The sequence below is a fragment of the Myxine glutinosa genome, chromosome 2 (assembly GCF_964187855.1).
Source record: "Myxine glutinosa chromosome 2, kmMyxGlut1.1, whole genome shotgun sequence".
NCBI lineage: Eukaryota > Metazoa > Chordata > Myxini > Myxiniformes > Myxinidae > Myxine > Myxine glutinosa.
In genome coordinates this window covers 15,371,538-15,387,015 of record NC_136262.1, presented here as the reverse complement: position 1 = coordinate 15,387,015, position 15,478 = coordinate 15,371,538, and the positions used below count along the sequence as shown (strand labels likewise).

The 15,478-nt window shown below is 46.0% G+C and overlaps 1 protein-coding gene across 1 annotated transcript in view; it reads left to right on the top strand.

Moving 5' to 3' along the window:
- Positions 1 to 2,977, top strand: part of NOL6 (nucleolar protein 6) — a 51,596-nt gene extending 48,619 nt beyond the window's left edge. Inside the window, exon 25 of the mRNA XM_068108666.2 lies at positions 2,611 to 2,977. Within this exon, the coding sequence (XP_067964767.2) occupies positions 2,611 to 2,799 (189 nt within the window). The 3' untranslated portion in view covers positions 2,800 to 2,977. The remainder of the gene's footprint in view (positions 1 to 2,610) is intronic.
- Positions 2,978 to 15,478: the final 12,501 nt, after the last annotated feature.

Below are 15,478 nucleotides of genomic sequence, written 5' to 3'. Positions count from 1 at the left end.
TTTTAAAGAAGAAGAAGAAGAAGAAAAGTTATAATATACAACACAATACAACACTTCAGAGGAAAGTTTCAACATTTTAAAACTAAACCGTGAAAAATATCTAGGGAAATTCCCTAAATGAGGGCATGAAGGATTCCTCAGAGGGGATTAATGATTCCAGGACAGGTTCAGAAGCAGGAACAGAAGAATAGGAGATTGACAGCCAGGAGAGCAGAGAATGAAGGAACAGGGGGGTGTATCAGCAAATGTGTTGGTACGGGAGGAGAGGCCGACTTATTAAATTCTTCGTTAATGTTTTTTTTGAAGGTAAGGTGAAAGTGGATCAGAGGAAGAAGGAGAACGTTGAAGGAGTGTGGTGAAAAATAGAATTGGAAAGGTGTCTTTTGGCTGGAGAGGATTGAGTTATGAAGGAAGGAGAGAAACGCGTGGGGCGAAACACATGCTCGAAGAACGAACGAACATGAACAAAGAAGGAAATTAGATTTTTTTGGAGTTTTTTATTTTAATTAAGACTAAACAAAAGGTAAGATGTTCGGGGAAGTATAGGGTGAAAAGAAAGACTGGAAAAAACAGTGAGAGAATGAAAGTAAATGGACCACAAATAACCGCCGAGAGGAAACGACAGAGCCTCGAGGACCAGGCCTGATAAGGCAGGAAACAACCGATGATTATATACAGGTTTGCAAGATTTACACCGAGATCTTCCCAGAAGCACACAGTAGGCACACACACTGTAAAATAAAAATACAGTTTTGACAAAAATACAAACGGTAAAAATACTTAACTTTGATAGCGTGGAGAGCTTGGAAAAAACACAACCTCGTCGGCAAAACCGGAAGCGGAAACCAAACTTTTGGGTCTTTTGCGTCCTCGGAGACATTTGAGTCCTCTGGGTGTTTGAATGGAAACTGCTTTGTGCTTTCAGAAAATGTTATTAACCCCACACTTTTTATGATCCCCGCAATTAAAAAAAAAAAGGGGCGATATTGTAGTCTGCTCTGTCTGTCAGTCCGTCATGCTATCTCCTCCTAAACGTTTATGTGGAAACTCACCAAATTTGGTGGTTATGATCCCCACATGGCAAGAAGCTGTGAGAGCAGTTTTTTTCCCCACCCCCCTGGGGTCCTGGTGTGGGGTGGGGTCAACAGGTGAAATACCAAAAAATACAATTATGAGCACATTTGTAAATGTAAATCGGCTCTCCATCCTCGTGGGAGAGGGGGTAGTTGTGTCTCTGGGCACCCACCTCAATTTGGTGGAGATTGGCCCAGCTGTTTTTACGGTGTAGCCCATAGGGCAAAGCCATCTGGAACAGTTTGTATGTGTGTATGCATGTATGTTTGTATGTATGTCCCTCACAAACGTACACCAATCAGAGCTGAGGATCTGGTCACATGACAGGGGTGATGTAATGTGATTACTTCTGAGATGTCATTACTGCGTATGACGGCTGACTCCACACACCGCCATTTTGATTTCTATGTCGTTCAGGCTGAGCATATCGTCGAACCTGGCATATATCACAATCGCCATGCTCTACCTTTACGTTTTTCATTCAGTGTGAAACACAAACAAACCGATTGTTAAAGTGACCATAAAATATCGAAAGCATTAGTGTTACGGGTCTTACACCGTGCATATAGGCCTTAGGCTTCATGCTTTAATGCCTCACCTTCAGTATGCCACAATCAAAGAAAGCTTGCCATGTGGATGCGTTAGACAAGCCACAAGAAGATGGCCTGGAGCAGAGTGCCATGGCGTCCATGTGCCGCTCGTATCACCTGCCAGTCGTAGGGCTACTCCATTGGCACCTTGTGACGCCACCGAATGGATCAGGGTTTATTTGCCCACTTGCTGCCATCAGATATACTTGCATCAGTCAATGCTGCTGCTATATTCGGTGTCTTGTCATTTCACACACCATGGCTTCCGAATTTCATAATTTCCAGAGAAACAACAAGAAAAAAACAAAACATCTGGGCCCAGAAATGGACGTTTTACATCTGCAGCACAAATATACTCGGCAGTGAAACACTGCAATGATGGGCCGAATGGCCTCATTCCCTTGTTCGATGTTCTGCAGTATCATTCGACCACGCATTAGGCTCAGTCTCGTCCTGTTGAGACTGGACCCTTTGTACATGTTTGATCAGCCAAAACACCATTATTTCATATTTTACCTCATTTGATTAAGAATTGAATTTTTGTTCTAGTGGCGTTCACTTTCCGCACATGGAAATAACGCAACACAGCAAATTTCGGGAAAATTGTCCCAGAGTTTGGAAAAACGTACAAGGAACAAACAAAGTTGGATGCAGTTGTGCTTCCTTCATTTTGTGTTTAAGGATGCTAACATTTTACAGTACCAGAATAAGTAAACATGTGATTTTTAACATAGTTATGCTTTAATATACATCCAAATAAGTTCAGAATAATGATTATATGGGTCAATTGGGTACCTTAATCCTGGAATAATGTTGTTGTTTTTTTCCCCACAGATGAGCATCTCGGACATTTCCACTAGTGCCTGCATTTCTGCCAATATAGCCGCCATATTACGCCTGTGTAGTCATTTTTTTTCTGATCTTTTCCCCCATTCTGCCCTTGCAGCCTACTCATGCCGCAGCTCGGAACTCTGTTGATTCCACAGCGACGAGCACCTCGGGCATTTCCACTAGTGCCTGCATTTCTGCCAATATGGCCACCATCTTGGCAGACGTTGAACTGCTGGGTCATGGACTTGTCCGTTGCGTGGAGTCACCTAAAAATGGCAGTTGTATTGGTGACGGTGAACAGTGAGCTTCCTACTGGAGAAACATACGGACTGGGAATTGGACACTGCACACATGTTGCAGTTTGATTCCTGCTTTTTAATCAAATGGATTGTATTTTTTTTTTTTTACTTGTTTGCTTTCCTCTTTGCATGAAAGCCTTTACCAAAAATACATGAATACAGGATTTGAGTACTAATGCCAAATATATTTTTTGATTCTCCTTCCTTCAAAAAAAAAACATTGGGCCTGAACTGTGGTAGCTATATATATATATATATATATATATATATATATATATACACATACATACACACACACACACACACACACACACACACACACACACACACACACACACACACACACACACACACACACACACAGTGCATTCTCGGGCATTTGGCTTAGTGGTTAGGGTGCCGGCTTGGAATCCTAGTATCCTGGGTTCGAATCCTGGTCGATCGCTGAATTAACGCCAGGGGGGTTGACTCAGCCTGTCATCCTTCCGAGGTCGGCAAATTGAGTACCAGCTTGCTGGGATGAATGATCACGGTGTGTATCCCGATTTAGAATAGGTACACCGTATCCCTGCGCATCGTAAGAGCGTGACCAAGGGATGGCGTCAGGAAGGGCATCCGGCCATAAAAAAAACATTTGCCTCAAAACAGGGAACCATGATTGTCATGGGGCCCGCAAGGCTAAACCCCGCTTTAGCGGGGAAAATGGCCTTAAAACGATCATTCATTCAGAAAGTATTCAGACCCCTTCACTTTTTTCACATTTTGTTATGTTGTAACCTTATGCTGAAATCGTTTATATTCATTTTTTCCCTCATCAATCTACACTCAATACCCCATAATGACAAAGAGAAAACAGGATTTTAGAAAGTTTTGCAAGTTTATTAAAAATAAAAAACTGAAATATCACATTTACAGAAGTATTCATACCCTTTGCTATGACACTTGAAATTTAGCTCAGGTGCCTCCCATTTCTCTTGATCATCTTTGAGATGTTTCTACACCTTGATTAGAGTCCACCTGTGGTAAATTCAATTGATTGGACATGATTTGGAAAGGCACACACCTGTCTATATAAGGTCTCACAGCTCACAATGCATATCAGAGCAAAAACCAAGCCATGAGGTCAAAGGAACTGCCTGCAGAGCTGAGAGACAGGATTGTGTCGAGGCACAGATATGGGGAAGCCTACAAAAAAAAATTCTGCTGCATTGAAGGTTCCCTGGTGTTGTGGGTCTAGTGGCTAGGGTGCCAGCTTAGGATCCTGGGTTCGAATCCCGGTCGATCGCTGAATTAACGCCAGGGGGGTTGACTCAGCCTGTCATCCTTCCGAGGTCGGCAAATTGAGTACCAGTTCACTGTTAATTCCCTGTTTGTCGAAAAAAGGCGACAAAAAGGGTGGGCGGCAGGAAGGGCTTCCGGCCGTAAAACATTGCTTCAAAAAGGGGACCAAAAAAACAACAACAACCACGGTCCCCGAAAAAGGCCAACCCCCGCTTGTGGGGAAAAATGGCCTCTAAAGGTGGTTTTATTGAAGGTTCCCAAGAGCACAGTGGCCTCCATAATTCTTAAATGGAAGAAGTTTGGAACAACCAGGACTCTTGCTCGAGCTGGCCGCCCGGCCAAACTTAGCAATCGGGGGAGAAGGGCCTTGGTAAGAGAGGTGACCAAGAACCCGATGGTCACTCTGGCTGAGCTCCAGAGATCCTGTGTGGAGATGGGAGAAACTTCCAGAAGGACAACCATCACTGCAACACTCCACCGATCTGGGCTTTATGGCAGAGTGGCCAGACAGGAGCCAAACAGTTCAATCTTGGTTTCATCAGACCACAGAATCTTGTTTCTCATAGTCTGAGAGTCCTTTAGGTGCTTTTTTTGCAAACTCCAAGCGGGCTTTCATGTGTCTTTCACTGAGGAGAGGCTTCCGTCTGGCCACTCTGCCATAAAGCCCAGATCGGTGGAGTGTTGCAGTGATGGTTGTCCTTCTGGAAGTTTCTCCCATCTCCACACAGGATCTCTGGAGCTCAGCCAGAGTGACCATCGGGTTCTTGGTCACCTCTCTTACCAAGGCCCTTCTCCCCCGGTTGCTCAGTTTGGCCGGGCGGCCATCTCTAGGAAGAGTCCTGGTTGTTCCAAACTTCTTCCATTTAAGAATTATGGAGGCCACTGTGCTCTTGGGAACCTTCAATGCAGCAGAATTTTTTGGTGGGCTTCCCCAGATCTGTGCCTCGACACAATCCTGTCTCTCAGCTCTGCAGGCAGTTCCTTCAACCTCATGGCTTGGTTTTTGCTCCGATATGCATTGTCAGCTGTGAGACCTTATATAGACAGGTGTGTGCCTTTCCAAATCATGTCCAATGAATTGAATTTACCACAGGTGGACTCCAATCAAGGTGTAGAAACATCTCAAAGATGATCACGAGAAATGGGAGGCACCTGAGCTACATTTCAAGTGTCATAGCAAAGGGTATGAATACTTATGTCAATGTGATATTTCCGTTTTTTCTTTTTAATAAATTTGCAAAACTTTCTAAAATCCTGTTTTCTCTTTGTCATTATGGGGTATTGAGTGTAGATTGATGAGGGAAAAAATGAATTTAAACGATTTCAGCATAAGGCTGCAACATCACAAAATGTGAAAAAAGTGAAGGGGTCTGAATACTTTCTGAATGCACTGTGTATGCATATATATTCAGGTTATTTTATTCGCCAAAATGGTGGTTTTAGGAAGAGAATACTTGAGCTTGATTGCTGGCTTCTTCATCAATGAACTTTTACTTTTCTCTCATACTCTATTGATTAACATTGATGAACAAACAGGAAATGAATGAAAAGGTTTTTTTTCCATCATAAAGCAAGTATATACTTTTGTATCACATATTTAATTCATAAACCTTCCTCAAAACACATATTTTGTGTCATGAACTGGAAATATAGAACTGAATATTGCTGACAACACATCCCCCCCGCAGAGAACTAACCGATTGGAGATTGAAAGCATATTTATTTTTTTTAGAACAAAGCGAATGGGGATTGAAAGAAAGGAATAGTTGAAAATGGGGGAGACATCACACCAGGAATACATAAATTATTCAAATTACAACATGCTCTCATTCCTGAACCCTGAGACAAGGGGCAAAGGTCTACCTTACACAGATTAAGGAATAACTGTGTGGGGGTTCCTCAGATGTACGTCAATGCGCTTCCATAGCCTCCCCCTCCAGGTGTCCATTTTCCAAAGTCACTAGTGTGTGTGTGTGTGTGTGTGTGTGTGTGTGTGTGTGTGTGTGTGTGTGTGTGTGTGTGTGTGTGTGTGTGTGTGTGTGTGTGTGTGTGTGTGTGTGTGTGTGTGTGTGTGTGTGTGTGTGTGTGTGTGTCAATCTTTTTGACACAAACCTGGCTGTGTTTGGACCAATTCCCAATAATTTACAGTGCCTCCAAAATGTATTCACACCCCTTAACTTTTTTCACTTTAAAAAAAAAAATACTTGGGCTAAGGCTCGCAATAAGTTTTCAAAATAAAATCATTTTGCAATAAATGTTCGTTTCCCATTAATCGTACACTTTCTAAAATCCAATCTCACCCCTCCCCTCCAAATCTTCCCCATCACCCCTCTCCTCCAAAACTTCCCCATCACCCCTCCCCTCCAAATCTTCCCCATCACCCATCCCTTTCAAATCTTCCCCCTTGCCCCTCCCCTACAAATCCTTCCCATCACCCATCCCTTTCAAATCTCCCCCTTGCCCCTTCCCTCCTAAACTCCCCCCACACCCCTCCCCTCCGAGACTCTCCCTCGCTCCTCCCCTCCTAGACTCCCCTCTCACCCCTCCTCCTCAAAGCGTCCTCCCCGCTTCTTCCCCCTTCCAACCTTCACCTTTATCTCCCCCAATCTTCTGCCTCGCTCTTCCTCCTCCTCAAATAACACCTCACTGTGCCTCACCCAATCACCATCAAACCTTTTGTCCGCCCCATCCTTCCCTTTCTCCAAGCTATTCTGAAATCTCTGACACACCTTCAACAGCTCTCCCTACCACTTCCTCCTCTTCCACATCTTACCCTACCCTTCCCCCTCCCCCTGTTCTGTATCCGATGCTCCCCCTTCCTCTTCATTAACGGTATGGACCTCAAGCATCCGGGGCCTTTGCTCAAACTTGACTGATCTCTCCATACAGGTTGCTTCTGACAAACCAGATGTGATCTGCTTAACAGAAACTTTCCTCCTTCATGATGTCTCTGATTCCTTGGTATCTCTCCCAGGTTACTCCCTCCTCCGGTATGATCGACCTGAGCCTCGTCCTGGAGGTGGGGTTGCTATCTTTATTTAAAAAACTCTCTTCCTCACTCGCCCTGCACTGCCCTCTCTCCACCTCACCCCCAGGAATACCTCTGGCTACGGCTTCCCCTTCGCTCCCACCTTTTGTTCATATGTGTGCTGTACCGTCCACCAAACAGTGATGACTCCATCGACATCTCGCTGTCTGATAATATGGACCAACTTCTATCGACCCATCCCAACTCTCTCTTCCTCATATGTGGTGATTTCAATTGTCACCATGCCAGTTGGCTGGGTGTGGGTACCTCTCTCACCAGCCATGGCTCCTCAGCAAAGGACTTCTGCGACTCACTGGGACTGACACAATCTGTCAATTTCCCAATCCGGATCTCAGTCAACGGAGCATCTTCTCTTCTGGACTTGGCTGTGACTAACTTCCCTGAAAATGTCTGCTGCTCTTCTTCTGCTCCAATCGCCTCATCTGATCATGTGCTTGTTAAAGTGGACATCTCTCTGACCATTCTCAGAGAGCCTCCTCAGCGTCGACGAGTCTGGCATTTCACTCAGGCCAACTGGCACGGTCTTCAAGCAGCCATCAATCATCTGGACTGGTCTCCCATCTCTACCTCCTCTGACATCAACTCATCCTGGGAATTCTTCCAAAGTAAATAGCTCTCTATCTCATGCACAGATTTATCCAATCTCGTCTTCAGTTGTCATACCCTTCCTCCCATCCATGGTACACGGAATCTTGTGGTGAGGCTGTTGCCCAGAAACAACTTGCCTTCATCTCCTGGAAAGCAAATCCAACGGAAGGAAATCTCATTTCCTTTCACAAAGCCCGAAACAAGTGCGTGTCCACCCTCAGGAGAGCCAGGAAACAATATCTCTCCGGTCTCAAGACCGAACTCTCTTATCTGTCTCCCTCTTCCAAATCCTGGTGGCGTCTGGTCAAATCTATTTCTGGTGTTTTTTCCCCCTCCATCCCCTCCCTTACCTCAAACGGCTACACAGCTGACTCCGCACATGAAAAAGCTGAATGCCTCAAGTCTGTGTTTGCCTCTAAATATTGTGTCCCAAACCCATCCCTCTCTGTACCCAGTCATACCCAGCTGCTCCTGAACTCTGTGTCCTTTCCTCCTGACAAGGTGGAAAAGTTTCTGTCAACGCTCGACTCTGATTCTGCCACTGGACCTGACGGCATCAGCCCACGGGTCCTAAAATCCTGTTCTTCCGCTCTTTCACTCCCTCTCTCTGTTCTCGTCACCCGATCTTTTGCTCAAGGTCATCTGCCATCTGCTTGGAAATCAGCCAACATCACCGCTTTGCACAAAAAATGTGCAAAAACAGATCCTAGCAACTACAGACCAATCAGCCTTCTCCCAATTATCAGCAAAGTCATGGAATCCATCATTGCTTCGGATATGAAATCTTTCCTCTTCTCCAATGGCTTGATCTCTGATCATCAATTTGGTTTCAGACCTGGTCACTCTACTCTGGACATGCTGCTTCTTATCTGCTTTCTCAACAATGGATGGAGGTCCTCAATGCCAAACAGGAAATTAGAGCCGTCTCCCTTGACATATCACGTGCCTTCGATACGGTCTGGCACCCCGCTCTGCTCACCAAACTCTCCTCCTTTGGTATCCATGGAAATCTCCACGCATGGCTGGCAGACTTCCTCTCTCGTCGCAGTCAACGTGTGGCCCTGAATGGGTTTCTCTCATCTCCTCTTCCTGTTCAGGCTGGAGTTCCCCAAGGCAGTGTTCTGGGCCCTGTGCTTTTGCTGGTCTTCATCAATGATCTCTCTGACTCTCTTGAAAATCCTCTCTATTTCTTTGCTGATGACTCCACTCTCTGTCGCTCCATTCCTCATCCCTCAGATCGGCAGTCTGCAGCCTCCTCACTCTGCAGACCTGGACAAAATCAGACTGGGCAAACAAGTGGAACATGTCTTTCAATCCTGACAAATCTCACACTCTTACGGTCTCTCTGAAAAGACCGACTGGACAACCCTCCCATCCACTTTCTGAATAATCCTCTCCAAGAAGTTCCGTCACTCAAGCTTTTGGGTCTCACTATCTACCATGATCTTTCCTGGAAAAACCACATTTCCAAGCTGGCCTCCAAAGGCAGTCACCGACTGGGCATCCTCCGTCGTGCGAAGTCCTTCCTTGGCACACCTGAGCTCCTCACCACATACAAGGCTTTCATCCGCAGCTCAATGGAATACTGCTCTCCCCTCTGGGCTGGTGCTCCTGCCTCACACCTAGCTCGTCTTCACGCTGTTGAAACCAAAGCGTTCAGAATCATTGGAATCTCCCACGATGAAGCTAACTCCAAGGGCCTTTCACTCACTCACCGCAGGCAGGTTGGTGGTTTTCCGTCTTCTACCGACTCCTCTCCGGCCTTGCCCCCCCCCCCCCCCCAGATCTCCCTGGGCTCTGTCCCCCAAATATTCCTACAGGTGGCACAAGATCTGCCTGCAACCCCTCTTATGGCTAAACTGCCAAAATCAAGACTCTCTGCTCACCTTCACTCCTTCATTCCTCTTTTCTCCCGCCTCTGGAACAAACTCCCTCACTCTCTTCTATCCCACTCCTCCCTCCAGGTCTTTAAAACAGCTGTTCACCACCATCTCTTATCTTCCCCCATCCAAAACCTTGATCTTTTCTACCCCCGCTAATTTTACCCCAAACCACTTTTTTGAAATACCAACTTCTTTCCTGGAAGTCCCTGGTGTCCTTGTGTTTTATACTTCACCCCCCCCCCCCCCCACCCTTTCCACGCCTCCTCCCCCCAAGCCCTCTCCCTCCCACACATCTCCCGATGTCCCTGCTCTCAAATGTTGTGTTTGTGTGCTTCCCCATCTTGTCTACCGCTCCCTCTTTTTATATATTTTGTTTGTCTGTTTGATTTGTTTGTGTGATAAATGTTAGCTCTTTCACGAGCCTCGATTCTGTATACCAAAAAAAAAAAAAAAAAAAAAAAAGAGCTCACACACAAACACACAAGGACATACTGACTAGACAAACACTGAATATGTGTGTTTGTGTGTGTGTACCCACTAGTTCTATGGACAGTTCCTTGGACTACACGGTAAAGTTTCTCCTCTGACATGCACTGTCAACTGTGAGACCTTATAAAGAAAGGTGTGTTTCTTTCTAAATAATGTCCAATCATTTGAGTTGGTCACAGGTGGTCTCCAATCAAATTGTAGAGACATGTCAAGGATTATCAAAGGAAATTGGATGCATCTGAGCTCAATTTGGAGTTTCATTGCAAAGGTGTTGAATACTTATTGACTAAAGACATTTCCTCTTTTCATTTTTAATTAATTTGTAAAAATTTCCAGAAACATTTTCCACTTTGACATTAATGGGGTATGAGGTGTATATCGGTGCCAAAAAAAAAATCTCAATTGAATCCATTTTAAATTCAGGCTGTAACAACAAAATGTTAAAAAGTCAAGCGGTGTGAATACTTTCTGAAGACACTGTATTGCCAACTCTGAACCGACAATCCTTTAAAGTTGTAACCTTCTCATAACTTGGAATATTTGCACCAATTTGCACCTGTCTGGCAGGTGACATGAAAGAAAATCTGGAAAGTGTTTTGGCCTGCAGTTAGTTGCACGCAAAGATGGACTTTGATCTGCGTATTCATCCAGCATGTTATTCCTTGCAGAGAGTATCTTCTGATTAAAGAAGAATAGAGTGGCAGGAACCTGTTTGTTGATCCGTTATTTCATGCTCTGCAATGTGTCTAACCACAGCCGTCTTCTGTTACACCAGGGAGGTGAACCTTACCTTGCACCCCTTACGTGTAGGAGGGTGTGGCCCCACAGAGTAAAATGGTGATTGGCTGGATTTGAAATTGTGCTTGGGAAATGAAATACCATGCTTTCCCAACTGATTCATGCTCTTCTCATAGCCCAATGGTCAAACGAGAAACATCTCCATGTGAGCAATTGAATAAACAGTTTCAATAACAAAACAATGGGGATAACTCGCATGGATTGGTGAATGTGCGCCTCACCACATGTTGCTGCAGAGGCATAGTCATCTTTGACCATGCCTGCTTTCTCTGGAAGTGAGGGAAGGGGGGATGTTGTGTGAGGGGAAGTGGTGGTGATGGTGGACCGAGTGTTGTGGGAGGATGGGGTAATGGTGGAGGGTGGATGGTGCTGGGGAGGTCGGCCAAATGTATTTTGTGCTCTGACTGAATATATATACTGTAAATCAGAAATCAGAACCCAACACATAGATAAAAAGGAATTGAGCACAAATTTATATTTATTTTAAATTATCAGCTTGAGCTGGAAGGGAAGGTCAATACAAATTTATCAAAATCAAGTCAGTCACAAAAAATTGGCGTTTATAAATACAGGTAAGTCACAAATGTGTTTCTTTGGTTTGATATATATATATATATATATATATATATATATATATATATATATATATATATATATATTGTTACGGACACGACTTAGATGTTGCTTGACCGAGCGGAATGGCCGCCGTGTTCGCACAAGTTACCCGATTACACTCGAACGTTGGCCGAATCGTGCTACGCTAGATCAATGAAGGAAAGGACACAACGGCTGGGTTAAATGACGCGACACCAGGGGTACAGTTCTCAAGACCTCCGGAGGAGGATATAATATGGTTATGCAGAACGTTTAGATTACACGGCACAGAGGTACAGCACAGAAAGATGGGCACTTATACACGGTCTTATCTTAGCCCCGACAAACCACAGACAAACGGGACAAGACTGACTCACACAGGGATTGCTGGCAAGGAAGGGCAGGCAGTCGATAGCTCAAGGTGCACCTTGAGCTCAGGGGCAGAATCGACCCGGTCCGGTCTAGAGATGCGGGGAGGTATCGTCGCGCTGGAGGTGGCGTCCTTTTCTCTCCAAGCTGAGGCGCATCTGACGTCACCTCCGTCTTCCTGCGCATGTCCCGCGGGGAGTGACACGCCCTCGGCTCGTTAGCTCCGCCCCAGATGGAATCGGTCCGCCGCTTCTTATTGGGTGCGGGGGGTTACCGGGCTCCGCCCTTGACGAGGAGCTGACAGTGAGCCCCTGCGTGGTAACCCCGTCGGAGCACATGGTCAATGGCGGCTAACCAAGCCGGAGTGAGGACGCACACTCCCCGCGCCGCCGCCGCCGCCGCTGTTGTTGTTGTGGTTGTAGCATGAGGAAGAGCTGCGGGGAGGTATTGGGAGGTCCTAAACTTTCTAACGGTGCCATACAATCACATTCTGGTGCAACGAAGAGTCAGAATTAATGGAAACGAGTCCTTAACTGACATAGACTAAGAATAACTAGCAAGATGTCCTATAGTTGTCTACGTGAGATGCGGTGAACCTGGGCACGACATTTAATGGGGGAAAAAGGGGAAGGTCGGGGCTACAGAGTGTTGTTTACAGACAATGGGACTAGGGAATGGGGGATTGGGGATAGTTGGGGAGTATTGGGGAAATAGGGGAATATTTACAAGCGGATATGGATGGAGGCCAAATCCCATATCCGCAACAATATATATATATATATATATATATATATATATATATATATATATATATATATATATATATATATATATATATATATATACAGTATATATATATATATATATATATATATATATATATATATATATATATATATATATATATATACACATATATATATTGTTGTGGTTTTGAGAACCCACACTTGTAAATATGACATCATTAAAGGTTAAAGGTAGCACCCCATAGATAGGCCACAAGCAACACGTAGGTCACCATAGGACTTCAGTTATTTCATTGGTATGTGTATAGATAAGGCCATGTTTCCAATAGTTGAATCTGCGTTGTGTCAATCAAATAAGGAGTAGGCCCCATTCCATCCATTTTGCCAGCCTCCCTCTCCAAGCGACACCATTACGCGCCCTCCTGTCTGTGCCCCATGGCCCTTTCCAATTTGGTGCGCTCCTCGGTCAGCAGCAGCAGCCTTCGCTGCCCGTGAGCTTGCTCAACGCCGCCATAAGCCACGAGGTGAGGCCCGGAAAAAGGGGGCGGAGCGCCAGGAAAAAGGTGTGGCCACGATAACCAGCCAACCAGGGCTGAAGTGACATCGCCGACAGGCGTGGCTTTGGGGCTCGCGGAGCGATCGCTTGCTTGAGATATAAAAGCGAGCACACAAAGCCCTTTTACAGGGACTGGTTGGAAACGCGCTTTGCAAGAGGACTTACCAGAGGACTTATGCAGCGGCACTCATTAAAGAGGACTCGTGGGTACATGCGCTTGATCAGAGAGGGCTCGTTGGCATTGGGAGCTCAAAGCAGGACCTTGGAGGGGGGGCGTTTGACGCGAGTGTGCAACCATTACGTACGCTAGTACCAGCCTTCCCCCCCCCCCCGTCGTTATAACTGTCCGTTCGTGTCATGCTACAATCCACGTAGCTGACTGCTGGGTTTCGTCCGCTGGACCGGAGCCTGGACCGGAACCGGATTGGAGCCTGGACATGCTGCTGACCATCAACCTGTTCCACCCTACCATCTACAATCCCCGTGTGAGTGTCTGTATGTGAGACGGGCCCGTTTGTCCAGGGAATAAGATAAGACTGTTTAAGGCTGCCCTGTGTGCTGCTTCTTCCTCTTCCTATCCTGCACATTTCTTTTGTTTCCTCTTCTTTCTGTAAATTGTTAATAAATTGCCCTGTTCTTTCTGCTTTCTCCTTAATCCGATCGTCCTAGTCTTTTCTCCATTGGGTAAACGTGGCACGATCGGAACCGCCATAATCGGGTCTAGTCCTTGTTAACGGCCCGAATCGCGGCTCGCTTCGCTCGGCGTGTCCACTAACGCCGTGGTTCGGGCAAGAGTTATTTCCTTGCTTCACGGTCGGTGTTAGTAATTAGGTATTAGGACTAAGTCGACCAATAACCCTATTTAATACCGACCGGAAGGAACGTTGTAACTTCCAGGACTCGCGTCGGCCAGATAAAAGGACAAGGGGATTAACCCCCCCTTGATAAGGGGAGAGCCGATGTTCGAGATCCGCAACAATTGGTGTCAGGAGTGGGATTTGGAACCTGGGACTAAAAAATTTTTAGACAATTTTGGACACCAATTGTGCTATTGGCCGCAACAATTGGTGTCGGGGAGTGAGATTTGAAACCGAACCAAATTTTTATATTTTGGACAAAATTACGAGCGGCCGAAATTTTATTATTCGTGTCGTGCCATTGATAGCCAAAGCGATCGGATGCCGGTGGAAGAAATAGAAGAAGAATTAGAGTTAACCCAGGACCCCCGGGAAGAAGTGGAACAATTGGGAGAAATGGAAGAGGAAATTGAAGAAGGTGCGGTAGTGGGGGTTGCAGGCGCACAAAATGGCGGCGCCTCGCCCATGGCGACGAGGGCCGCGCCCGCTGCGCAAATGGGAGGGATGAATATGCAGGACCTCATTACGCAGCTGCAGGCAGCCATACAAATGTGGTTGGGAAACCAAATTGAGGGATTGAGTAAGGAGATGGAAAAGAACAGGGAGCAATTGGGAAGCCAAATTGGAGGATTGAGGAAGGAGATGGGAGAAATAAGGGCCGATAGTGAGGGAATGGAAAATAGAATGGGGGAGCAATTGGGAAGTCAAATTGGGGGGTTAGAAAGTAAATTGGGGGGATTAGAATGCAAATTAGGGGGCCAATTGGAGGGCATGGGTGGCCTAGCCAGAGAAATGAACGAGGGGATAACGGGATTGGAAAACAGGATGGCCACCCGAGAGAACCAAATGAAAGGCATGAAGGACGTGTTAACAGGATTTAGAAGCAGAGTGGGTGGCCAGATTTAAAAAATGGGGAGAGACATTGACTGCAGGTCAAGCGGGAAAGGCACACGGGTATGCGACGGGGTAGCGCGGGTTAAGCGAGCTGGAGCCAAGCACAGCCGGGTGGACCGGGATAGAAATCGCGACACGGGAGATAGAAAAGCCGACGACGGCTGAATTAGAGAATTTTATTTTATTAGCACCAGTGGTCGTCGAGCGTAACAAGGAAAAAAAAATTAAAGAAAAAGAAATAGTTGAAATTGGGTTTGAAAAGACGACAGACTTAGAAAATCAATCGCGGGAGGAAGAAATGGAGTATGCACAAAGTCTGTGTTCGCATCATGATGCCGTACTTGCTAATCCTAATAAAGATTTGCAGGTGCGTGTGGAGAAGAGGATCCCGAAGGTAAGCCGGGCTGTATATGGCGCGAAAAGGTTTGGTGCAAGAGGATTTTTCACGCGCTTGGGTCCCCGGCGTCACCCAGGCGCTTATGGAAGGTCCGTGGTGGGGTGTATGAAAGGAGGTGGCGCACGTGTAAGAAAAAAATGTGCACCGAAGCGCGAGTATGAGAGCGAGGGAGAATGCACAATG